General features: G+C 44.0%; 1 protein-coding gene across 1 annotated transcript in view; it reads right to left on the bottom strand.

The window, feature by feature from the left end:
• The window catches only part of SMC5 (structural maintenance of chromosomes 5), a 193865-nt gene that overhangs the window by 25027 nt on the left and 141808 nt on the right, over positions 1–27030 (bottom strand). Inside the window, exons 19-23 of the mRNA XM_082243764.1 lie at positions 17821–17916; positions 17364–17468; positions 11288–11407; positions 3113–3292; positions 1467–1562 (exon numbers count right to left, since the gene is read on the bottom strand). Coding sequence (XP_082099890.1) covers positions 1467–1562; positions 3113–3292; positions 11288–11407; positions 17364–17468; positions 17821–17916 — 597 coding nt within the window. The remainder of the gene's footprint in view (positions 1–1466; positions 1563–3112; positions 3293–11287; positions 11408–17363; positions 17469–17820; positions 17917–27030) is intronic.

Raw genomic sequence — 27030 nt, forward strand, 5'->3', positions numbered from 1 at the left:
GTGTCCCCTCAGGCAGAAGAGGGCTGGTCTGCGGGGTAGCAGAACCCGCTTTTGACTTACCAATCCAAGGATCTCTTGGAGCCTCCTGCGAAGTAACGGGTGGATCTTGATCCCTTGTTCTGTGAAACTGCTGGACAAAAAGGGCCGTTTGTGAGCCGAGAAGAAAGGACCACGTTTACGACAAGGCTCTTTGCAACCTGAGGAAGCAGAGTATTCTTACCTCCTGAAAGACCTTTAATGATCTCTTCCATAGAAGCACCGAACAGAGGGTCTTCTACAAAGGGTAGATCAGTCAGCACCTTTTTGGAAGCCTGGTCCGCAGACCAGTATTTCAACCAAATCATGCAGCAAAGGATCACAGCTGTCACAGACACCCTGCAAGCCAAAGGGGCCACATCTAGGTAGGAACCCCAGATATACTGTAACCCCTGTATCAACTGATCAGCCAGCTCCGCCAGCTCAGGAGGATGGTGACCTCCTTCCAGATCCTGGCGTAAAAGTTTTGCCCATTCTGTTAAGGTCTGGGAGACCAAGGTGATGGCAAAACACTGGGAGGAGGGGCACGGACGGAGCACTGCACACACCGACAGGCAGCAGGTGGATGCAGGTGGCTAGAGGCTGACCAGCGATTCTACTACACCACTACAATACAGTTTCTGATACTGGATTGCTATTGATAGATTGGTGCACTCACAGCACCAACAGTATAGCGATCCCTGAGGTAGGACCCCCCACTTGGGGGGATTGGAAGATTGTTCCCAGCCTAGGAAGGCACTAAGCGTTTTCTGACCAAGCTTAATTGCAAGGTCGCATAAATTGAGGTGAGGACCCAGCCATGAGGGGGTGCACGGTTTTAGGTGAACTTTCACTGGGACACTGTTTGAAGCACATTGTCACTTTGTATTTCTTTTTGAGCTTGATATTGGCACGTCTACAGCACTACTGGCACTTTTTGGAGAAAGGATTGTTTGTGACAGCACTCCATATTAATATGGACTTTTTTCACCGCACAATATTGTTATTTAAGCATTTTTATATGTAATATAGATGTATGATCCTACATTTGTTATTTAGCACATATTCATACGTTGGAGGTTTCCGTATATTTCAAGGACTTTATTGCACAGTTAAAATATTGCCTACATTTATATTTATTGCGTGGCATTATTTGCTTACACTTATGAGATAGTGGAGTGCCTGCAGCATTAATTTTTACACATCTTGGTTGCTTGCAGGACTAATTATATATATATATATATATATATATATATATATATATATATATATACACACACATTCAAACGTGAACCTGCCACGGTGAAAAGGCATCGGACCAGAGCCTCAGCTCTCTTGTCCACAGGGTCCTTAAAAGACAGGGAATCCTCCACCAGAAGAAGCATGGGTTTATTTAATCTGGAAACCTGAGAATCCACCATCACTATTGTGCACATGTATGTTATGTTTACCTTTGGTGTGATAAAGAAATATTGAGAAGTATCGTTTTTGCAGGCAGTCCTCACCACCATTTCAAACACTCTTCTTTCATTCACTGGATCCATGCCCTTAAATAAAAAAAGAAGATTGATCCTGTTAGTAAACAAATCACTTCAGTACCAGGACATTAAGACCCAGTTCACATTGGTGCCATGCGGGAACCCTGTGAATCCATTGTGGGTTCCCGCATCACACCCGACTCGCAGGCAGTTCACACTGCCATATGCGAACTGCTGGGAGTGTCAATACAAAGTTAATGACACCACCAGATTAGTTCGCATATCGCAGTGCAAACTCTCGATTTGGATAGGAATCAGATCGTATGAACACCCATGTGATCAGATTCTGGTGCGGACCAAAAAAAGGTCCTGCACGAGTTTGTTCCGAATGCGATACAAATTCAGCCATACAGTCTGTATGTCTGAATTTGCATCACACAGTCATCGCATGTGATTTGCACAGCAGTACGGTGCGAATCACATGCAATGTCTGGCATCGTTACAGTGTGACCGGCCCTCAGCCCTGGTTCACACTGAATGTGGCTTTGAAGTCGTGCAACTTCATTTAACCACTTCCCGCCCAAGGCTGTCATATGACGTCCTGGACTTTGAGTGAAGATATGCAGGCATCATTCAGATATTTTTCAGCCGGCGATTCCCTGCACCATAAGAATAATCATATCGGCAGTTCGGTCGCTTAATCGTTCTTACAGGCAACAGGGGACGGCGGCGACGGAAGTTAACCATAGAGAATACCGAGGACCAGATGGTCCCCGTCAATCTCTTTGACCTTCGGAGGCCCGGGCACGACAGTATGACGTCATGTCTGGCCCGGCAGATGTAAACAGTGCCGTGTACTCGGCTGGAAAGGACGAGATTTTTTTTTTTTTTTTGCTCAGTCGTTCCTGCCTAGAGGAGAGATGTGGGGTCTTCTAGACCCCACATCTCTCCATAAAGAGGATCTGTCATGCCATGTTCCTATTACAAGGGATGTTTACATTCCTTGTAATAAGAATAAAAGTGATTAAAAAAAAAAAGAAAAAAAATAATAATTTTAAGTGCCAGCGTCCCCGCGTCGCACCCACATATGTAAACGGCATTCAAACCACACATGTGAGGTATCGCCACAAACGTTAGATAGAGAGCATCAATTCTAGTCTAGTCGTCTGCGCAAATAGTGTGCTACATAAAAATTAGCAACGACCGCCATTTTTCTCCCTAGGGTCTGCTAAAAAAAAACATATAAAATGTTTGGGGGTTCTGAGTGATTTTCTAGAAAAAAATTATGATTTTTTACGTATAGGAGAGGAGTGCCAGAACAGGCCCCATATGGAAGTAGTTAAAAGCGCATGAATTCAAAGCAGCATGTCAGTGCGACTTCAGGTGTTTTGGTGGAAATCTGTGCGACTTCATGCACAGATGTCTATGCAGGTCGCACCTGAAATCGCAAAAGTAGTGCAGGAACTACTTTTTCAATATCACGGTGAGGCACTGCAAAGTCGGTGTCGCACTGATTTGAACAGTTCCATTGGTGACACTAGGGTGCGACTTGTCATGTGATTTGACCTGTCAAATTGCACCGGTGTGAATATGGGCTCAAATCGTGACTAGTGCATTACCTGGTTTATTTCATCCACAACTCGGAAGGGGCACCTGTTGAGTTCCTGAAGAGCCATGAGGTAAAGCATTGTGGACACACTTCTCTCTCCTCCACTCTGGTGATGGGGGTTCAGCTCATGTAGTTGTGTGCTGCTTCTAAACTTTACACGGATTCTTATGCCATACTTATCATAATCCTCCTATTGTGAACCCACATTTAAAAAAAAAAAAAAAAACAGACGTTAGCTTTAAAGTAATGTTGAAACAAAACAGAATATCACATATCCTTTTATAACCGATAAGGTAAAATTACCCCTGGCCAAAAAAAAAAATTGCACATCACGTTCATAAGAACAAACTATCATATAGAACATCCTAAATCCAACTTGCTCCACCATGACAGTCATAGCTATAAACTGGCCCTCAAAGAAAAGAAGTGAATAAATGCTCACTGTATCCACAAGGTCAGAGGTATTAATGAAGCCAGATCCTAACTTTCACATGTGGACCCAACCCTACTGGATAGAACCTATATACAAATCACCCCATACTGCAACACCTTCCTAATGAAAGCAAAAAAATCACAGGACTGCACTCCTGATCCCTTTAATAATGCTTTTTTCAATACATATATATAACTGCTTCCAAACTTTTTTTTTTTTTTTTAATCAGAAAGACAAAGCGTTATTGTAGTCAAACATTTCCAGAGCAGTAAATCTGTGTTCCTACATATGACTCATAGGACATAAAGTTCTCCAAGCAAATAAAAACAGCAGGTATTTCTATACATTTGCGAGAGTAAAGGACACCAGCTACGTACAATGTTAATTAAATGGTGTAGTCGAAAAATACAGAGCTATGCCCCTCACCCCAGTCAGTAATCATTCTGCCAAAGACTAGATCTATTGGGCACAACCCAAGCGTATCAATCCAAGGCACCTGAAGTTTTTTTTAAACTTGAGAGGACATGCCCTATGCTGACAAATAAGACATTCCTTTGTAAGCACGCCTCCAACATTACATATCCACTTTTTAACCGTGGAAAGTAGGGATGCACCGAATATTCGGCGGCCGAACATTATTCGGCCGAAAATAGAGAAAATAGCACTTTCGGCGTTCAGCCAAATAAGTCAAAAGGCCGAATAATTTTGAGCCGAACAATGTCAGCTTCCGCCCTGACCGCTCACCTTCCTCATTGCGGCTCGCGGCTCCCTTCTCACACGCCGCCGGTGTCCTGTCCGGCCGCGAGTAGGGGGTGTGACGTCACACGCACGTCCCACCCCCTGCTCCTGACTGCGGCTCCTTCACACTAGGTCCACGCCCCACCCCCCTGTTCGCGGCTTTTGGCTCTGGCTGCAGTTCAGGTATGTGATGTGGAGCTGAGCACATTTGGGGGAGAGTACGGTAGCTGGCAGCTGCACAAGCATTAGTGTGCAGACTGCCATATGTTGTTGCCACTTGCCATGCTCATTACATTAGAGTGCCCTATAAAGTGCCCCTTAAAAAAAAAAAAAAAAAAAAAAAAAAAAATGTGCCCAACAGAGTGCTCCCTTGACATAAAATGTGGCCATCAGCGTGCCCCTTATTTTATGCTAAGGGACATGCTGATGAGCATATTTTATGTTAAGGGGCACTCTGATGAGCATATTTTATGTTAAGGGGCACTCTGATGGGCATATTTTATTTTAAGGGGCACGCTAATGGGCATATTTTATGTTAAGAGCAACGCTGATTTAAAGGTTTTGTTTTGCCCATCAGAGTGCCCCCTAACATAAAATGTGCCCATCAGCGTGCCCCCTAACATAAAATGTGCCCATCAGCGTGCCCCCTAAAAATTGGCAAAATAAATGGAAAAAATGCGAAACACCGCGTTCGGTATTCGGCCTTCGGCCAAGCATTTCATTATTATTCGGCTTCGGCCAAGAATTTCATTTCGGTGCATCCCTAGTGGAAAGGGTCTTCGACTTCCAGGGAAGCAAAATAAGTTTGGGCACTAGGAACAATGCCCTAGAAATAGCTCCTTCAGTCAACTCTTGCACAGGAAGGGGGTTCTAAGATGCCTAATGGGCACTGCTTTGGATCTACCTAAATAGTAGTTTGGAACACTATCCTCCACCACTGTCCAGTATATGTGTTGTTTGGGGCATCGCCAGAGAAAATATACAGAGCCTTAAAAAAGTATTCATACCCCTTGACATTTTCCACATTTTGTCATGTTACAACCAAAAACGTAAATGTAATTTATTGAGATTTTATGTGATACACCAACACAAAATGGCACAGAATTGTAAAGTGTAAGGAAAATGATAATGAATGGTTTTCAAAAATGTTTACAAATAAAAAAAAATGTATGTGAAAAGTGTGGCGTGTGTTTATTTTCAGCCCGCTTTACTTTGATACCCCTAACTAAAACCTGATTAGTAAATAGAGTCCACCTGTATGTAATTTAATCTCAGTATAAATAGAGCTGTTCTGTGAAGCCCTCAGAGGTTTGTTAGAGAACCCTAATGAACAAACAGCATCATGAAGGCCAAGAAACACACCAAACAGGTCAAGGATAAAGTTGTGGAGAAGTTTAAAGCAGGTTTAGGTTATAAAAAAAATATCCCAAGCTTTGAACAGCTCACGGAGCACTGTTAAATCTATCATCCGAAAATGGAAAGAGTATGGCACAACTGCAAACCTACCAAGACATGGCCTTATTTGACAGGTTGGGCAAGGAGAGCATTTAATCAGAGAAGCAGTAAAGAGGCCCATGGTAACTCTGGAGGATCTGCAGAGATCCACAGCTCAGATAGGAGAATCTGTCCACAAGACAACTATTAGGTGTGCACTCCAGAAATTTGGCCTTTATGGAAGAGTGGCAAGAAGAAAGCCATTGTTGAAAGCGAGCCATAAGAAGTCCTGTTTGCAAGAAGCTATGTGGCGGACACAGCAAACGTGTGGAAGAAGGAGCTCTGGCCATATGAGACCAAAATTGGACTTGAAACATGGTGGTGGCAGCATCATGTTGTAGGAATACAGGGCAATCTTAGAAGAAAACCTGTTAAGAGTCTGCAAAAGACTTGAGGCTGGGGTGGAGGTTCACCTTCCAGCAGGACAATGACCCTAAGCATACAGCCAGAGCTACAATGGAACGGTTTAGATCAAAGCATATTCATGTGTTAGACTGGCACAGTCAAAGTCCAGACCTAAATCCAATTGAGAAACTGTGGAAAGACTTGAAAATTGCTGTTCACAGACGCTCTCCATCCAATATGACAGGGCTTGATCTATTTTGTATAGAAAAATGGGCAAACATTTCACTAGAACTATCTAGATGTGCAAAGCAGGTATAGACATGCCCAAAAAAACTTGCAGCTGTAATTGCATCGAAAGGTGGTGTAATGATATCACGTACTGGATACATGAAAAGCTATAGCAAGCCGCCATGTTGTTCAGTTATCATAGGTAAGCCATGACAGTCTTGCAGAACAGTTACACCTTGCCGCAGAGATATTACCCCCTCCCGCCTCCTTTAATTCATGGAATGCATAGGTTTTACACTTCAAAAGAGTTGTCATCTCAACTCAGAGACATCAGAAACTAGCGCTTAGGCCTGTGCAGAGCTGTAAAAAGCTAATTGAGTCCTGGCAGGATGTCTGTTTCTGCTGTCCAGGCCTATCGTAAAACCATGACCAAATCACTAAAGGATACCCAGAACTAATGGGGATCGTTAAAGGCAATCAATTCAAAACCTACCAAATCCACACATAATTCCTAAACTCAGACAGGAACATGACGCATTAATAATAAGTATATATTTGAATGAGAAATGTTGTACTGAACGAAATAAGGTCATGACCACACTAGCACATATAGAAGGGAAGATAGCTGTCAGATACTGCCTGGGTGACAAGTTTATCTGAGCTACCCTGGGTTTAGATATTCCTGGACGCGAAACTAAATGCTTAACAATTACCTATCAGTTTCAAGAATGCAACGGGTACATATTGCAAGATATGAACAGCGGTATAAAACTGTGTGCAAAGAAGGGACCTGATATTGTGATAAACAGCAGGACAGCACAAGGATCCTCTGTTTTATTGGTCAGGGGAATCTGTCAACACCCCTTTGATTCCAGAGAAAAAGGGAGATGCCTAACCAGTGGGGAGTTCTCATGGTACCATCAAAGCAGGAACATCTGTCAAGTTTGAGTACCGATAACACCTGGCTCATCGACTGAACTCTGATAACACCCGGGACATTGACTGCAAGTATTCTTCCTCCTCAATTCTACCTTATTTTGCTATTGCTGAATTATGTCTCTATTTCTTTGAAACACCTTTTTTCTGTAAATATTTTATTTGCAGCAACTTTGATCTTTTCATTATTAAAACCTTATTTTGAAAAGTGTTGACCTTGTCCCTAAGCTCTTAATGCAAACTAAAAAAGAACCTGTCTCTTGAAGAGTGCTACTGTATAGAATAAATCCTATGAACATTCCGGTCTGTGTTGAGTCTGTGTTACAGATGATTATTCTAAAATCATAATTTGTATTGCTAGAATTAAAAGCTTCCTCCTGCTTGGACCAAACGATGGTGGTGGCATTTAAAGGGTTAAATGCTTAGTTAGCCCAGTGACAATTGCTCTCAGGCTGCTGGCACCTAGATTGTGGTCCTTCGAGCTGGAAAATCTTTGTGCAAGGTGCAGCAGAGATTGGCATTGTTAAGTAAGTGACAGCATGGTGTGAGATTGGCTGGTGCTTGGTCACAAGTTAGTGAGAAGGACAGGGATCTGATAACAGCATCCATTACAACAGGTGGTTCTACTAAGTATTGACTCAGGGGGCTGAATACAAATGCACACCACACTTTTCACATATTTATTTGTAAAACATTTTGAAAATAATTTATCATTTTCCTTCCACTTCACAATTATGTGCCACTTTGTGTTGGTCTATCATATAAAATTCCCATAAAATACATTTACTTTTTTGGTTGTAACATGACAAAATGTGGAAAATTTCAAAGGAGGTATGAATACTATTCAGGGTCCCCATGACCTCTGTGACATCTGCCACACCTTTAATCATCAATTAAACCCATGTTAACCACTTCAATACCAGGCACTTTTACCCCCTTCCTGCCCAAGCTAATTTTCAGCTTTCAGTGCTTTGGCAATTTGAATGACAATTGCGCGGTCATGCAACACTGTACCCAAACTATGTTTTTAACATCTTATTCACACAAATAGAGGTTTATTTTGGTGGTATTTATTCACCACTGTTTTTTTTTTTTATTTTATGGTTTGCTAAGCAAAACAAAAAAAAAAATTCTTCATAAATTTAGCCCAAAATGTATTCTGCTACATTTCTTTGGTGAAAATAACCCAAACCAGTGTAGATTATTTAGTCTATGTGAAAGTTAGTCTCCACAAGCTATAGTATATACCTGAAAATTACTGTACTGACGGATCTCATTTCTTGAGGCCCTAAAATGCCTGGACAGTAGAAATATCCCCCAAATTACTTATTTTCAGGGTTATTAGTAAGAGACACAGTAAGTTTTTTGAAGTTGTATTTTTTTGTCATCATTTTTTGGAAAATAAAGAAATTCTAAAAAAAATGTTTCACTTTTTTTTTTTTTGTTTACATACCGTCACCAGTGCAGTACAGTGTCATCATATAAGTGATTTTGCGGTGATCAGGTACACTGACTGGTGACAGTATGAATATATTAAAAAATGTGTTATTTTTTTTAAAATGTATTATTATATTTTGTTATTCTTTTTTTACAATTTTTTAATACACTGTGACTAGAGTAATATAATGTTACCATAGTAACTCTTATGTTTGCCTATAGCAGTGCATTACATTTCTATAAGCAAACGAATAATACTGAATCATTCAGTCTGTGTTGTTATTAGCTGTGATTGGTCAAAGCTCATCACACATACAGATGGGCTGTGATTGGGCTTTTCTATACCATGTGATCAAATTGACCAATCACAGCTAGCAACACAATCGTACAGAATTGATGGCATGAAAAGAAGCCATCCATTGTTTACAACTGTCATGTGACCTGTGGCGATTCAGCACAGCCGCACAATCGGCGCTTCCTGACAGGACGTGATATAATGTCTAGCCAGGATTGGAAAGCCACAGCCCGGCCGTCATTTGTCTATAGGCCGGACGAGAAGTGGCCAAATAATATAGTGGGAGTATACTGAGACCGTAGCACTATCTGTAACATTGAGAGTGCACTGCTGAACAGTCTGGCCGCTTCCAACTGGTCCCCTTCTAAAAGGCCTACATCTTTCTCCCAGTGTTTTATCGCATTAGATGGGAAATCATAAAGAAAAGCTCCCAGCAAATGGGAGTAAAAGTGGAAAATAAGGATCTCAAAAGTATTAGTACTATGCATAAAATTAAAAATTAGGGTAGGACACAGCATCAAGTCTGTCAATGAACCCTGGGCCTGCCATGCATGCTAAAGCTGCAAGTAAAGAAAATGCATATGTTAGGGGAGAGAGAATTCAGAGCATGAATCTGAAAAGGAAAGGAGTGAGCAACCAGAAAAGATATGATGAAAGTGTGCGACTCCCTTAGGTTATCCATTTAGCGCTGTAGTGCAACTGACCAATTCCATATACATATTATTGTGCCCAATAGGACTGTAGAGGGTGAAGCCTGATACCCGTTGAAGCCATTTAGCTTTATTCCATATCTTTTTTTTTTTTTTTTTAAACAGGACACGCGCATTTGCCACAACAAGGTTAGGAAGATTGACATGACAATCCTGAAGATTTTTAGAAGTATAATCACTGGTGTTTTGTGTGGAAAATATAAAAGTTGGGGCATAAGTATCATCTAAATTAGGCTGTTTAAGAGATGGACATAACTTATTCCAGATTTTAACTTTACTCTGGAAACTGGTAAGTAATGGAGTTATGTTTAGGTGGCAGAAGTTGATTAGGGATGGGATAATTGGAATCCCTAATTATTTAAAAGAGGTAGTGACAGGATTGGGCCACTGGTTGCTCCATATCATCCAATAACATCAAGACTGATTTGGACCAATTTATAGTCAGCCCCAAATAAACCATAAATGGTTAGTGAACATTGCTTATGTAAGGAGGAGGTAGTATCTCCTAACATTATCAAAGTATCATTAGCATAGAGCATGATGTTATCATGCAGAAATCCACAACGGAAGAGAATCATTTTTGGATTGGATCTGATCCTGGCAGCCAGTGGCTCAATAGCATAGGCAAAAAGGAGAGCGGACAATAGCCACCCCTGTCTAGTGCCCATCTGAGCTCAAACAGGATATAAATCATTCTAGCTTCCCTAATAACTGCCTTCGAGAAGCTATAGAGTAGCTTAACCTAGGAGATAAACCTTTCCCTGAACCTGAACTTTGATAGCACCGTCCAAAAATATGGCCACTCAATGCTGTCAAAAGCCTTGGTAGCGTCCAATGATAGCAAAACTCTCTGCCCTAAGTTATCTGTACGTGGTTGCATATTTACAATCAACGTAGCTTTATGGCAGTCGACTTGTTAGGCCCCTTCCACGCGGGATGGGCTCTGGTGGAGTCCACCTGCTCAGTGGGGAATCTCTCCGCTAGGCAAGCGGATGGCTGGTCCGTATTCCCTCTGCTTATACAGACACAACCCCCTCTCCTCTTTGGATGCTTGGATGTAAAAAGACTGCCTGTCTGTTTACACCCGACTGCCAGCTTATCCACGGGACGGATGGGGAACGTATCCCCATCTGTCTGTTTTTAGTGGATTGATTTGGATGTCAGCGGGTGTAAACAGACACATGCCCATTTACACCCACCACTCTATAGTGAAGACTGGAGGGTCCGATCGGGTCTGTCTAAAAAACTGACAGGTGGACCCAATCGGTACGCTAGTGTGAAAGGGGCCTTGGGCATAAAGCCAGCTTGATCCCTAAGTATAATAGTAGATATCACTAGCTTTCAAACTTTAATGAACTCATTGAATAAAAAGACAATAAAGGAATCTCATTTACCTACCAAGTGTAGGGCTGAATTTCCCTGCAGTGAAATCATAACCATAAATCATTTCTTTGTATACAAATGTGCTAAAAACTCCAGCAATAAAATAGTGTATTTATTGATTATAAAGAAAAACCTATTGGTAAAAACAATACTAAGTAACATTTTTTACTAAGCCAAAAGCTTTACCTCATTTTCGGTGTGAAGATCGACTTCACCTACACACTGCATGGAACTGAAGAAGCTGCTGAACTGTTCATTGATTTTCTCCACTAAGTGCTTCAAAGGTGTGAGCCAGTCTTGTTTTATCTGGGGGGAAAAGAAAAAAAAAACACGTTAGTTTGTCACACAGCTATAAACTTTCATTGAAATAATGTTCTAAAAGAGATTTCTGAAAGTCTCAAAAATTGAATGCATATTTGCAGCTGCAGACAAAATTGAAGCTTATTGGCCCAAATGTGGACTAAACCAGTAAAAATTCAGGAACTTCTATGGGTGTTCCCTTACACACCGATTCTCCTGTGTATATTTTACAGCCTCTCTGCAGACCTTTTTCCATATCCACGATAAATGTAGGTCAACTACAGGGCGTTCTACATACACTATATTGTCAAAAGTATTGGGACGCCTGCCTTTACACACACATGAACTTTAATGGCATTCCAGTTTTAGTCTGTAGGGTTCAATATTGAGTTGGCCCACCCTTTGCAGCTATACCAGCTTCAACTCTTCTGGGAAGGCTGTCCACAAGGTTTAGGAGTATATCTATCTATGTGAATGTTTGACCATTCTTCCAGAAGCGCATTTGTGAGGTCAGGCACTGATGTTGGACAAGAAGGCCTGGCTCACAGTCTCCACTCTAATTCATCCCAAAGGTGTTCTATCAGATTGAGGTCAGGACTCTATGTAGGCTAGTCAAGTTCCTCCACCACAAACTCGCTCATCCATGTCTTTATGGACCTTGCTTTGTGTACTGGTGAGAAGTCATGTTGGAACAGGAAGGGGCAATCCCCAAACTTTTCCCACAAAGCTGGGAGCATAAATTGTCCAAAATGTCTTGGTATGTTGACCCTTTAAGAGTTCTCTTTACTGGAACTAAGAGGTCAAGCCCAACCGCTTAAAAACAACCCCACACCATAATCCCCCCTCCACTAAATGATTTAGACAAGTGCACAAAGCAAGTTCCATAAAGAGATGGATGAGCGAGTTTGGGGTGGAGGAACTTGACTGATCTGCACAAAGTCCTGACCTCAATCCAACAGAACACCTTTGGTATGAATTAGAGCGGAGACGGCAAGCCAGGCCTTCTCGTTCAACATTAGTGCCTGACCTCACAAAAAAGCTTCTGGAAGAGTTGAAGCTGTTCTATCTGCAAAGGGTGGGCCTACTCAATATTGAACCCTACGGACTAAGACTGGGATGCCATTAAAGTTCACGTGAGTGTAAAGACGGGCGTCCCAATACTTTTGACAATAGAGTGTATGAGCACCAAGAACACACATACCTGTACATCCGCCTGTAAAGGTATAATTACATACTTGCTGGAAGATTACCGGTGTAATAGAGAGTAAATTGAGAACATGAGTGACCTATCAGATTATGATGATAACCATGTTGTGTAGACAAAGGGAGGTACACTAGAAAGTACACACCTTGCATTTATTGCATCCAACACAATCCATACGTTAGCATGCATATAAACCCTGAATTTACTTGTTCTCTTCCTGTGCATGCTGACATATGCAGCCACATGCTTAACCATTTCTGGACCGGAAGGTTTTACCCCCTTAATGACCAGGCCATTTTTTGCGATATGGCACTGCGTTACTTTAACTGGCAATTGCGCGATCATGCGACGCTGTACCCAAATAAAACTATGTCTTTTTTTCCCACAAATAGAGCTTTCTTTTGGTGGTACTTGATCACCTTTGCGGTTTTTATTTTTTGCGCTATAAACAAAAAGAACAACATTTTTTTTTTTACTTTCTGCTATTAAACACAGCCAATAAAATAAATAAATAAAATAAATAAAATTTTTTCATCATTTTAGCCCAATATGTATTGTCACATATATTTGGTAAAAAAAAATCTCAATAAATGTATATTGATTGGTTTGCGCAAAAGATATCCAGTCTACAAACTTGGAGATACATTTATGGCATTTTTATTTATTTAATAGTAATGGCTGCGGTCAGCGATTTTTAGCGGGACTGCAACATTGCGGTGGACAGATCGGACACCTGACACTTTTGGGGGGACCAGTGACATTACTACAGTAATCCCTGCTAAAAATATGCACTCTTACTGTACTGACACTGGCAGGGAAGGGGTTAACACCAGGGACGATCAAAGGGTAAGGCGTGTCCCTAGGGCAGGGATAAGCAAACTGTGGCCCTTCAGCTGTTGCAAAACTACAAGTCCCATCATGCTTTTCCCTCTGGGTGTCATGCTTGTGGCTGTCAGAGTCTTGATATGCCTCATGGGACTTGCAACATCTGGAGGGCCACAGTTTGCATATCCCTGCCCTAGGGAGTGTTTTCTAACTGTGTGGAGGGTGGACCCACTAGATGAACATAGAGATAGGTGTTCCTGAATAGCAGGAACACAAGATCCCGGTGTTCATCTGTGACAGAACGGCGATCTGCTTGTTTACATAGGCAGACCGCCGTTCTGTCTCTCTGGGGAGCGATCGCGGATGGCCCGGCGGACATCGCATCCTGATTTGTTCCCCCTCTGGCCAATCAGCACGCGCACCCCAACTGGCTATTGCACGAAACGACATACAGGTATGAAGAGGTTAGCAAACTAGGACTGTATGCATGCACTTAAGTGTTTTTCCACTTTTACAGCCAAATCTGAGAAACCTCTACTATAAAAGTTTGTTATGCGTTTCCATTTACACAGCACACTTAAAGAGGATTAACCATTTCAATACCGGACACTGCCCAGGTCAGTTTTCAGCTTTCAGCACGGTCACACTTTGAATAATAAATGTGTGCTCCTGCAATGCTGTACCCATGTGAATTTTGTATAATTTTCTCACACAAATAGAGCTTTCCTTTGGTTGTATTTAATCATCACTGGGTTTTTTATTTTTTGCTAAATAAATTTTAAAAATTACAATTTAAAAATAAAAAAAACGTTCTTTTCTTTGTTTCTGTTATAAAATTTTTCAAATAATTGTTCTTCAAAAATTTAGGCCAAAATGTATACCGCTACAGTTCTTTGGTGAAAAAAACCTAAATCAGTTTTTATCATTTAGTCTGTAGGAAAGTCCACAAACTATGGTATATATCTAATGGCTTATCTAATTTCTTAAGGCCATAAAATGCCAGGACAGTACAAATACCCCACAAACTATACCTTTTTGGAAAGCAGAAAGTCCAATGTATTTAGTAATAGGAATGGCAAATTTCTTAAAATTGTACATTTTTGTCACAATGTTTTTAGTAAACATTTTTGGAAAACGTGGCAGTGATAAGGGACACTGACTGGTATAAACAACCATTTTTACTGAAAATTTAATCATTCAGTGTTTACTATTGTGGTTAGCTGTGATCGGCCACAGCTAATCACATGATACAGATGGACTTTGATTGGCCCTGTCTGTACCATGTGATCACTGTGACCAATCAGAGATCAACACAATAGTATACAATGAATGGCATGAATGGAAGCCATCCATTGTGTACAATTGTCAAGTGATCTGCTGTGATTGGTCACAGCAATCACATGGTACCAGCAAGTGAGTCAGCACACTGATCTGTCACCCGCTGTGTCCGGTGGCCACAGCAGGTAACATGTTGCGCCACAGCAAGGTGCATTCTGGGGAGGACGTCATATGACCGCTCCTTTTTGTAAGCTGGTCAATTTTTCAGACTTCTTCACATCTATTTTACCTTGTAATCTTGTGAATTGAAAGAAATAGTCCTAGACAGCCTTTGAGAACGTCACCGGATGTGACGAAACGCGTCAGTACATGGACCGCACAACGTGACTCACCGTTGGAAAGCAAGCCGGATTTACCTCCGCTCGCCACTCTGCATGGTCGTATTGAATGTCACGGACATCAGCATAATAGATCCTTGCAGGAACTTGCTGAATCGTTGTTAGACTTTGCTATTTTGGGAATAAACCTTGAATTTACAATATCACACTATCTGGAGTTTTTATCTTCTTTCCATTTATAACAACCTGAGCTGCTTTATGGAACGGTGAGGAGGAAAAACCGCCAGCGGCATAGGAGGATCTCAAAGGGAACTTGCCATTAAGCTTGATTGGTCTCAATATTATAAGATATGTGAGACCCACTCCATTTGGTAAGTTACCCATCTTATAAATTTACTGCACCGGGAGGAAGGCTTCAAGCACCTGCACTTTACCAGTCACTATTTATATTTTTGAAAGAGCATTTGCACATCTTCTGAGAAAAGGAATTTTCACGGATATTTTACTTAATATTTTTTCATAGATTTATATTTTGATTATTTTTATATACAAGATGGACTTTTATTCATAAAATTTTATGTATTAATTTATACACGGATTTGATAATATTGGACGATTGATTGGCACAAATAGTTTGCACACTTGTACTTTTATTGTGAATTTACGAATTTATGTATTATTATTGCACAGATTTATGTTTTATATATTTTAGCAAGCGCCGTAGATAGCCCTATTTTTAGGACTATTTCTTTCATTCCTACCATTTTATACTACTGCTGCTGCTATATCTTATAATTTTACACAATTTTTCACTTATTTATATATTTATATCCAACAAAATTAACTCCTAGGCGCGGGGAGTACACTTTTTTCGGAAAAGGGTACTTGTTTTCATAAATCTTGTGAATTACCTACTTCCTGGCCCATCATGTCTACACTTCTTTACCTACTATATATTTGGAGTGAGCCATGGTTGTTATACAGTCTGGACCTCAAACATGTTGCCTTTGTTCATTATCTGGTGGGTTGACAGGTCTACTAGATTACATAAGAAAGATAACAGGATTTTTTGCTCTTTTCAGCTAACAGGGTGTGACATGGTTACTGAAATTCTGTCAAGAAAATCAATTTTCTGTACTTGATAAAAAATGTTTTTAGTCTGAAAAAGGAAACAAATGCAGCGACTACACTGAAGGAATGCGAAGCTGCAATATATAACATTTTGGGGCTTAGATACCATTTAAGGCAAGCACAGAACGTAAATCTTTCAAAAAACAAAAACACAAAATGCACTTTGCTATTAGACATAAAGAGGAGAAAGAAAAATAAAGAACCAATATGTTTCCTGGGTTTTAAAAAAAAAAAAATTAACCTAACTTTCTACAACCGGCTCTACAAGCCATTCACTATCAAGTATATAATTTTCATGCCATATGGGTATAAAATACACAACAAATATATAATGAATCTAAACCTACAAATAAAACTCCAAGTCTAAGCATGTAGCAGTAATCCTTATTCTTTCAGTGTAATTTGTCAAATATACAGTATTTTAGGCTTATGTGTAATTAACCCTCATCTTTTATAATAGTCAATTTGCATCATCAGTGAACCACCCACACACAGCAGGCAGACACACACTGGAAGTCTTTAGCATGTCTGTGTTTTTGGTGTACTACTTTACCTTTCAGGATAATGGGGCTACCTCCAAGATAAACCTGCTCTCAGATTTTCTCAATACTTTGTCATTAATACTTATGTCCATTGTTGGAAGCTCATATATTTTAGAGCTTGTAAATGAACATTGCGGATGTGCCATAGTAATGCAGCTTCAAGTAGACTTACAAATGTATATATCTAAATGCCAGAAACAGTTTACCCAAGTTATACATTGTTAGAGATTCCTCTTTTTTTGTTGCTTCAGAGGTAGAAGGATTGCAAATACAAGTTAAACAAAATGTGGTCACACAGTTCCCGTTCATTAGAAAAGATTTTCAAGAAACACATTGGGGTTGATTTACTAAAACTTGAGAGTGCAAAATCTCTGCAGGATAACCAATCAGCTCCTAACTTCAGCTTGTTCAATTAAGCTTTGACAATAAAAACCTGGAAAGCTGATTGGATTCGAAGCAGAGCTGCACCAGATTTTGCACTCTCCTGTTTAAGTAAACCAACCCCTTTGTCTAATATTACTAAAGAGACTGATTATGTATGTTTAAACAAACATTTACATTAGAATATCATCAATCTTTGCTTACACCGCCAAGCAATTGCAGCATTACTCTTAATAACTGCAGTGTACATTGTGGGATTCTACCTTTGAAATGTTTTGCCTGTAGTCTTCCAGCTCTTTCTTCTTTTGGTCGAGCTCCTTAGTCTTAACTTCTATTTCTCGAGTTCGTCTAGTGTAGTCTTCCACAACCTTTTGAAATGAAGAATTAAAAATAATTTAGACAAGGACTACTAAACAAAGGAAACATTAAAATACTTCTCACAACACATTGCTTATAGTGCTTTATGGTCTGTGTTTTAGAACTCAATGCAAGATGAAATGACACATGGCAACATAAACAACAGTTGCCAGGTTAAGCACAGTATTTTTTTGGTGCAAGAGAACATTATGTTCTGTTCTTTCTTAAAGGCTCTACTTAAAATTCTAATAGATTCAAATTCTGGCATTTCAAACATATTGTTCCTGCTGCCTAGCTTATTATTACTGAGCTTTAATACAGCGTGGGAGGGTTAAGTACTATCAGAAAAACTAGACAACATACAGAAGCATTTAAGCCCATGAAGCAAGAGGCTCTGGACCGCTCATCATTAAGTGCAGCATCTATTTCATCCAGAGTATTCGGAAGAGACTGGAAGGCCTGAAAAACAAGAAAAGGCTTATTTAGTAAAAAAAATAATCATGACGTTTGCAGGTTAAGGTGTAACAACATCACATGCAAAGAGAACAAGGTTCCATGCAAACTGAAGAAAGCATGCTGCCAGTTTTCACTAAGAGGAAAAAAAAGTTGTAAAAGGAAACAATACAATGGCTTTTACTGAAGTGGACATTTGAAAATCACAGATTTGGAACAACCCAGGTTTCTGCACAATCAGGCTCTAACTATAGCCATCCAAATGTCATTATTGTAATATCAATGAACTAAGAAGGTATATTTTAACATATGTTCATTATACATCCAGACAGGTAGGAATTTACAATTCTCATCTCGTTGTAAGAAAGCAGAATTGTTAACAAAGGCATTAACATGCTGGCAGCTGAAGCTACTTACTGTTTCTTTGCCCCAGCAGAGGCTTATTAGTAAAGAATGTAGTCTTAATATTAACAAATGAAAGTGATAAATATGCATAATAACATGGTATGCCATCATGTGTACAACACCATCATTAACAAGGGATTAGGGCAGTAAAGAAACACACCGATTATATAAACAAGAGATTAAACTTGACCTATACACACACACACACAATGTGAAGATTTGTGCTTTCATACGGAATTTATAGAGAGGGTCATTTTGATTAAGCAGTACCCTGTTGCCTTGATTTCATCCTAAAAAAATATCAGTGCACTTCCTGACGTGACTGTGCCCAGGGCCCTTCTAGTCTGTAGCATGAGATCATCCAAGACAGGGTTGCCTCTGACTGCTAGTCCCACTAGATTGGGGACATTACTTTTGCTCACTGTTCTCCTGTGTGCCTGTTCAAGAGGAAACTACTTGAGGACCTGCAGTGCAAGATCTCCGTGCTCCTACATCATTCTTCAAATCTATTTTTGCTTTATCTACCTCACCTGCTGTTTCTTGATCAAAAGCCTACCAGTCTTCCGATCGCCAGTCATTATTAGGCTGCTGTGATGACAGGAAGCAAAGCCCTATAGCTATACCAAGATGGCCACCTTAACATAGACACAGTGTGGAACAAAACTTGGTAGGTCAAAAATGGGAACTACCTGCAGCTGTGAAGCCACAGGATTAACGGGCCTTTGCACTCAGCTTGCCTCCTTGGGCACACAAAAACTCATGACTGAAAAACACATGGTTTGTGCTAACCATATCCATTCAATTGGTGAAACCAACCAGCAACAGTTTTTTTAAATCCATTTTTAAAAGGGAAGAGAAAATCAATTTAGCTGCTGTTAACACAATACAGATAGTTCTCATTTAAAACATTACCAATAGCTGACCAATGTACTGTACATATATAAACGTCCTGCCAGCAAGTGGTTATCACAAAATAGTGGATTACTGATCGCTCAGTTCTCAGGTCCGCTCTGAGCACAGAGCAGTGACTGTCACCGCTATGTGCTCTGCCTCTCCAGTACTCACTAGACCGCTGGGCTGCAGAGGGGGCAGAAGAAGCTTGCTCATGCTCTCAGCCGCACACTGAGACGCTGAGCCAGTTGCCGGTCAGTCATCTGAGCAGATCCTGACGTCAGGATCCCTGCAGAGCATGGACCGTCTCTGTGACGTCAGCAGACAGAAGACTTTAGCCTGCTGTCAGCTGAATCTGGGTCACAAGAGTGCAGAACCATATGCACTCCTGTGATCCACAGGGGATGTATGGCCAAAAGAGCTTTGGCCATACTTCCCCTTTAATGTCTCACCTAAAATTCAACCCATGAGGCATTCTGCAATAGTTTAAAAATCCACAATGCCACCCTTTCCAGAAGCCTCCTGTGTAAGTCCCCTCCCACTCTTGGGTAAAACTACCCCAAAGGCTGCCATGAAAAGTAAAAAACAAAATGTTACTACCATGTTATTTCAATAAATAAATAAAATAACAACAACTTAAGACGCATTTGAGAGACAAGAAGGAGAAAGAATAAATCCCCTACAATAGTGCAAATGATTCAAATCCCGTTCTAAGCGCATAAGCTGTATATTCTACATCAGTGGTGGTCAATACAGGGTCTCGAATCCCACCCCCAAAATGTCCAGGGGACTGCAGAATAGCAACAATTCCTCAAGTGTAACTAAAGTAAAAAACAAAAATTACATACATGCTTCATGTTTTAATTTTCAATTGTTTTATTCTCTTTCCTTAAAATGCTGTGTATTTTTAGTCCCCACAGATACCTTACAATGATTTCAGATATCCCCATCTGTAGTCAATTGCTTTGTGCCTATGTCTATAAATTAATTCTGCTCTTTCAACATTCTCCATTGTAGCCACCCATTCACATGCAATTAGAGCAGAAAGTGTAAGTGATGACGAGTCATGAGCCTGAGTGAAGCGCGCGCAACAGCACCGCACCAGGCACCCTCCAGCAGCACAAGTAAAACTGGCACCAATGTAATTTACTCCTGACATGCTGGAATGCCTGTTTATGCCACCAGAAGGCTGCAGGAGTCCTTGCACATGCCAAAAAAATAAAAATAATTAAAAAGACACCCTGGGTAAATGTTCAAAGGACTTCGTATTGACAAAGTGCCAAAAAAGCCCCATTGGCTCAAAACTGTAATGTCCATAATTATTTAGACAAAATAAAGGTGAATGAAGCAAGAGGACCAGATGGTTTAAATCAAAGTCCTCAAAGCTTTGGGCTCTTTTATTTCAAAGAAATAGTTTATAATTTTTAGAGATTCTTTAACCACTTGCCGACCGCCGCAAGTACATATACTGCGGCGGTCAGCCCCTCACAGGCAAAGTGACGTATGGGTACGTCACTAGCCTGTGAGGCTCTGGGGAGCGAGCGCGAGCCGCCGGAGGCGCGCTCCCGCTCGGTCACGGACCCCCCCGCGCGTGTGCCCGGCGGACCCGATGTCCGCCGGACACTCACAATCGTCCGTGACAGCGGGAGAAAGGCAGGCGGCTAATGTAAACAAGCCGCCTGTCATTCTCCCCTGTGTAGGAATAGTGATCATACGGTTCTACTATGTAGGACCGTTGACCACTGTTCCTACAGCTCAAGCCCCAGCCAATCACAGTTAAAAGCACGCCCCTAGGGACACACACTACCCCTCCCTCTAAAAAAAAAAAACTGAATTTTTGTAAAATCTTACCTGTAAAATTCCTTTCTCTGAGTCCTCCGACAGTCACCGCCTCCTCTAAGTCATCACTGTTGGGTATTGTCATCTGCTCCGCAGGAGTAGCTAGGCATAGACTTAGTTAAAAACAAAAGGCATTTGCATGTATACACCCCTGGGGGCTGTCCCATCTGGTCAATACCCCCCTGCAGTGACCACTCCCAACTCAGTTTGGTAGCATAGCAGTAAGTAACAAGAACCCCAATAGAGGGGCGGGGGCGGCGACTGTCGGAGGACTCAGAGAAAGGAATTTTACAGGTAAGATTTTACAAAAATTCTGTTTTCTCTTACGTCCTCCGACAGTCGCCGCCTCCTCTAAGTCATCACTGATGGGATGTCCCAAAGCAGTATAGACATGAGGGGTGGGAGACGCAACCGTAGAACAAGGCAACGCAGTACCCACATCAGAGAAAGGAATCTCACATGCACTGTAAGAGAACCCTCTGGGCAACAGAAAAAAACAATGCTCAACAGGAGCAACAGCCCAGGAAAGCAAACACCAACAGCCAGGGACCCATAAAAAAACAAGGGTCCTTCATGGCACTGCCGCACTGAGAACTTTGCGGCCAAAGGAAGCATCAGCCGATGCCAGAACATCTACTTTGTAGAAATTGGAGAAAGTGTGCACCGACGACCAAGTCGCAGCCTTGCACACCTGGGCCACCGAGGCCCGATGCCAACAAGCCCAGGACGTACTCACAGATCTAGTAGAGTGTGCCTTAACAGGGAAGGGTGGAACCCGTTCCTTCAAAGCATAAGCCTGCTCAATGGTCTGTCTGATCCATTTGGCAATAGTTGCTGCGGACGCAGTCATGCCCTTCCGAGATCCCTCAGGAAGAACAAAACAGGGAATCCGTTTTACGAAAGGATTCTGTAGACGACAGGTAAACCCCGATCGCCCGGACAACATCCAAAGAATGCAAAGCAATCTCCTTCGGATGCTTAGGCTTCGTGCAAAGCGAAGGCAGGACAATTTCCTCATTAAGGTGAAATTCAGTGACCACCTTGGGAAGAAAGGACGGGAGTGTTCTCAACACCACCTTATCCTTATGGATCAAATAAGGGGAGCGGCAAGACAACGCCGCCAGCTCCGACACTCTGCGAGCCGAAGTGATCGCCCCCAAAAAGGCGACCTTCTTCGACAACAGAGGCAAAGCCAACTGATATTTTCAAAGGAAGCACGCTGCAACACGGACAGAACCAAGTTCAAGTCCCATGGAGGTAAAGGCTCCTTCCTGGGAGGAGCCAAGTGTCGCACACCTTGAATGAAGGTGCGGACCAAGGAATTAGACGCCACAGGGCGTAGGAAAAGGATAGCCAGGGCAGACACCTGACCCATTATCGTGGCCAGCGCCAGGCGCTGATCCACTCCAGACTGGAGGAAAGCCAAGATTCTCGACACCGAGTAAAAACGAGGGGAGAACCCCCTGGACTCACACCAGGCGAAAAAAGCTTTTCAGGTACAGTAATAGATCTTACCAGAGGAGGAATTTCCAGCCTTGAATAGGGCAGGGATAACCTCAGAGGATCGACCCTTGTCCTGCAAGTCATGGGTCTCAACAGCCAGGCCGGTAAGCCAGCGACCGTAAGCAAGATGACAGATCGGACCCTGAAACAGGAGATCTTCCCGCATGGACAGACGCCACGGAGGCACCACTGCCAAGTGAACAACGTCGGCGTGCCAGGACCAGCGAGGCCAGTCCGGCGCCACCAGAAACACCATGTGCGGTTCCAACCATTCTGCAAAGGAACCGGGATAGTAACTGAATCGGAGGAAAGGCGTACATCAGACGATACTGATGCCAAGGGGCCACCAACGCATCCGAGGCAGCCGCCAACGGATCGCGCGTGCTTGCCCAAATCTTTCCACCCTTCGGTGTTGCCGGGATGCGAGCAGATCCACGTCTGGGGATCCCCATCGCACACACAGCATCTGAAAGCCCTCCAGGTGTAGGGACCATTCCCCCTGGCCCAGGGACTGGCGGCTCAGACAGTCGGCCCGCCAAAATTGCACACCCGGGATGTGAATTGCCGAGATCGCCGGGACATGATCTTCGGCCCCAGACTGTCACCTCCCGGGCCGCTCGAGCACTCCTGGTGCCCCCCTGGTGGCTGATGTAAGCCACCGCGGTAGCATTGTCCGCCTGTACGCGGACAGGAAGGCCCCAGAGACGGTCCGACCACTGGAAGAGACAGAGGTTTATCGCTCGTAGCTCCAGCACAGTCATCGGGAGGGAGGACTCCTCCTCCGACCAAGTGCCCTGGGCAGACAGGTTGCCCAGGACTCCACCCCAGCCCGACAGGCTGGCGTCCGTGGTAACCACTGTCCACACTGACGGACGGAAGGACTTGCCTTCCGACACCGACGGGGACTGGATCCACCATAGAAGAGCCAATCTGATCCGGCGACTCAGGGAGACACCCAGATCCAAGGCCTGAGGAAGTCTGTCCCACCTGGCCAGGATCTCCGACTGGAGAGCCCGCGTGTGGAACCGGGTAAAGGGAACCGCCTGGAAGGCCGACACAATCAACCCCAGGCCCCGCAAGCAGGTCCTGAGTGACGAGGACGGATCGTCCCTGAGGGACCTGAGATCGTCCCGCAAAGTCCGGAGCTTGTCCTCCGGCAAGAACACCATTACCCGAGCAAAGTTCAGAACCATTCCCGCTAGGGAAGGCGAAGCGGTGGAGACAATGTTGAATCTTGAACATTGATGGCCCATCCGAACTCCTGGAGCGTCTGTACCGTGAAGAACAGACCGCGCACAAGGTCCTGACTGGCACGCGATCCCAGAAGCAGATCGTCCAGGTATCCCAGGACCGCAATGTCCTGGGCCCGCAGCAGGCCCAGGACCGGAGCCAACACCCCGGTAAATACCCTGGGTGCCGAAGCGAGACTGAAAGGTAACGCCACAAACAGGTAGTGAACCCCTGTGACAGCAAGCCGAAGGCACCGCTGATGACCCTCGAAAATAGGGATGTGCAGGTACGCATCCTTCAGATCCATCGAAGCCAGGAATTCTCCTGGGCTCAAGGAAGCCACACCCGAACGGAGAGACTCCATTGGAAACTTCCGAACACGCACAAAGCGGTTCAGCGCTGTTAGGTCCAGAATAGGACGCACTTTGCTCTCCTTCTTGGGCACAGTGAACAGATTCGAATAAAACCCCCGAAACCTGTCCCGATGAGGCACCGAGACAAACACTCCCTGAGCAAGCAGGTCCAACACCGCTTGATGCAAGTCCTGCAAACGCCCCGGAAGCAGATGAAGATGGGAGGGAAGGAATCTGTCCGCCGGCCGGGAAAGGAATTCGATCTGGAAACCCGATCAAACGATTTCCTGGACCCACCTGTCCGATAGCCGGATCAGCCAAGGTCGGAGGAAACCGCGCAAACGTCCCCCCACCCCTGAAACAGGTAGAGGCGGACTGACCCGCCGAGCCGGCATTGCCGGACTCCTGCTCGCCTGCCCAGGACTTCTTCTGGGTGCCCTGGGCCTGGAAGGTCTTGCCCTTGGGACAGGCCCGAAAGGATCCCCGAGTAGAATCAGACGCAAAACCCCGCCTGCCTCGAAAAGACTTGGTCTTCGGGTTCTGGGGCGGCACAGAGCTCATGCCCCCTGTGACGCCAGAAACCAGGGTGTCCAAAGCCTCGCCAAAAAGGCGAGAGCCAGCATAGGGAAAATCAGCAACCGTTTCCCTTGAGGCCTGGTCAGCCGACCAGCCCTTCAGCCATAACATTCGCCGTTGAAGCACCGCGACACTAGAGAGGCGAGCCACTAAGGGGGCCTCGGCCAAGGCTGCATCACACAAGTACATTACTCCTCGGTGGATTTGATACACCAATTCCAGCCGGGCAGGTGCAACACCAGCAGACACAAGATTGCGCTTAAGCATCTTAGTCCAATCAGTAGCCGCCTGAGCCACCAGAACGGACGCGAAAACGGGTTTGAGCAACGAACCCGCCACCGTATAGGAATGGCGAGATAGGGACTCCAACCGCCGGTCCGTGTGACCCCGGAAAACCGGGGCATCCTCAGTGGGAACTAAGGTAGCCTTGTTCAGCACGGCCACAGCGTGATACACCTGTTGAGGCACACACCATCGTGATTCCGTAGCCGGATCAAAAGGATAAAGCAACCCAAACCGACTAGGTACCAGAAAAGGACGTTTTAACGTGCGCCACTGTGCATTAACAGTGTCATGGAATTCTTCCGGGCAGGGAAAAACATGCGCAGACTTGCGGGTCCTGTGCGTCCCAAACGGGGACACAACGCCCGGAGGACAGGGCTCATCCTCTAAACATAAGGTGTCCTTAACAGACACAGTCAAATCATCCATGGTCGCCCGTTCTGCAGGCGACCCCGGGGAGGGGGCATCAACCCCTTCCATCACAGCCTCCCCCTCAGACCCCAAAGTATGAGCGGGACCCTGAAAAGGGCACGCTCGCAGCAGCCATATCACCATCTGAATCAGAGGAGAGGGACAATCTGGGTCCCTGACGAGCAGCACGTTCAGCCATCAGCAGTTCCCTATCAGACACCAAAGTCGCCACCACAGCGGCCAAATCAGGTCTCAGAGGGGCCACAGGAGAACTGGGGGCCCCCACCAAGGCTGGTGGAAAATTGCTATCCTGAGAATCCATGCTCAAGTGAGAAAAAAAGGACAGTGCAAGAATTAGGTGCTGTCCCCTTAAGAGCGCTGCGAGTGCGCAGCCCACCGCTCCAGCTATACAGACAAAAAGACCCCAAACAGGAAAGGAGACAAAACTGAGCCAGAAGCGACAGTACAGAGATATATTGAGAGCAATAACCTGCAGAGCCCCGCAGAGTGTTGCCACCGCTGTCCTGCTTCAGAGGAAAGAGGAAGTGCTGCAAAAGTAGGCTGAACTAATCTGCTGCATGACCCAGGGAAAATGGCTGCCCCATAGAAACGTATGGGAGACTCCACCAAAATGGCCGCTGACATGCGGCCGAACCGAGCGTTCGGTCACCGTAAAAATGGCGGCGATTGGCGCCAAATCCGCATGTTGTTTAGCCCATAGAGAAGCTCACATGCCTGCCCAGTGTATAAAAAAATGGCGGACCGCGCGGTGTCACCCCACCGCGGTCCATACACAGTCTGCACCCCCAAACACCTAAGTGACCCAGGGAAGGGGACCCCCAAACACACACAGTGCCGCAGCGCATGTACAAGCGATCCCCGCAGGGATCGCAGCAGGGAGTCACACAAGGCACAGACATGGGGAACACACAGCAACCAGGACTGCCACCCCACACAGAGGCCCCACACAGAAGTACTTACCTGTACCCGATGGCGTGGGGAGCCTCACAGAAAGCCACTGTCCTCAGCTGACAGGGAATGCCGTTTGGCAGGGACATTGCACTGCTGAATCGCAGATGCGTCCAGTGAGGTAGCCACCTCACAGCTGCATCCCTGCTGCAAACAGGGATGGGTCGTTCTAGCTGAACGCTCGATGGCGGGCTGGGGGTCCATCTGACCCTCTGTGCCCTGGGGAACCAGGGCGGCCAGTCCGAATCCCAGCACCACATGTCCATCTTCGTCCGAAAAGTCGACTAAAAACTAAAGCTGACAAAATAAACAGCTAGTAAAGAAAGAAAAACTGACATTTTTCAAGAAAATCAAATAAAAAAGAAGATAGGCTGAGACCGAAGCCCCAGCACAGGGAAAGCCTAACTACTCCTGATGCTAGGCAAATAAAAACTGGGTTGGGAGTGGTCACTGCAGGGGGCTATTGACCAGATGGGACAGCCCCCAGGGGTGTATACATGCAAATGCCTTTTGTTTTTAACTAAGTCTATATGCCTAGCTACTCCTGCGGAGCAGATGACAATACCCAACAGTGATGACTTAGAGGAGGCGGCGACTGTCGGAGGACATAAGAGAAAGTTAACCCCTTCACTACCAGTGTCATTTTACAGTAACAGTGCAT

Source organism: Pelophylax lessonae (assembly GCF_965119305.1).
Source record: "Pelophylax lessonae genome assembly, chromosome: 1".
NCBI classification, from domain to species: Eukaryota; Metazoa; Chordata; class Amphibia; order Anura; family Ranidae; genus Pelophylax; species Pelophylax lessonae.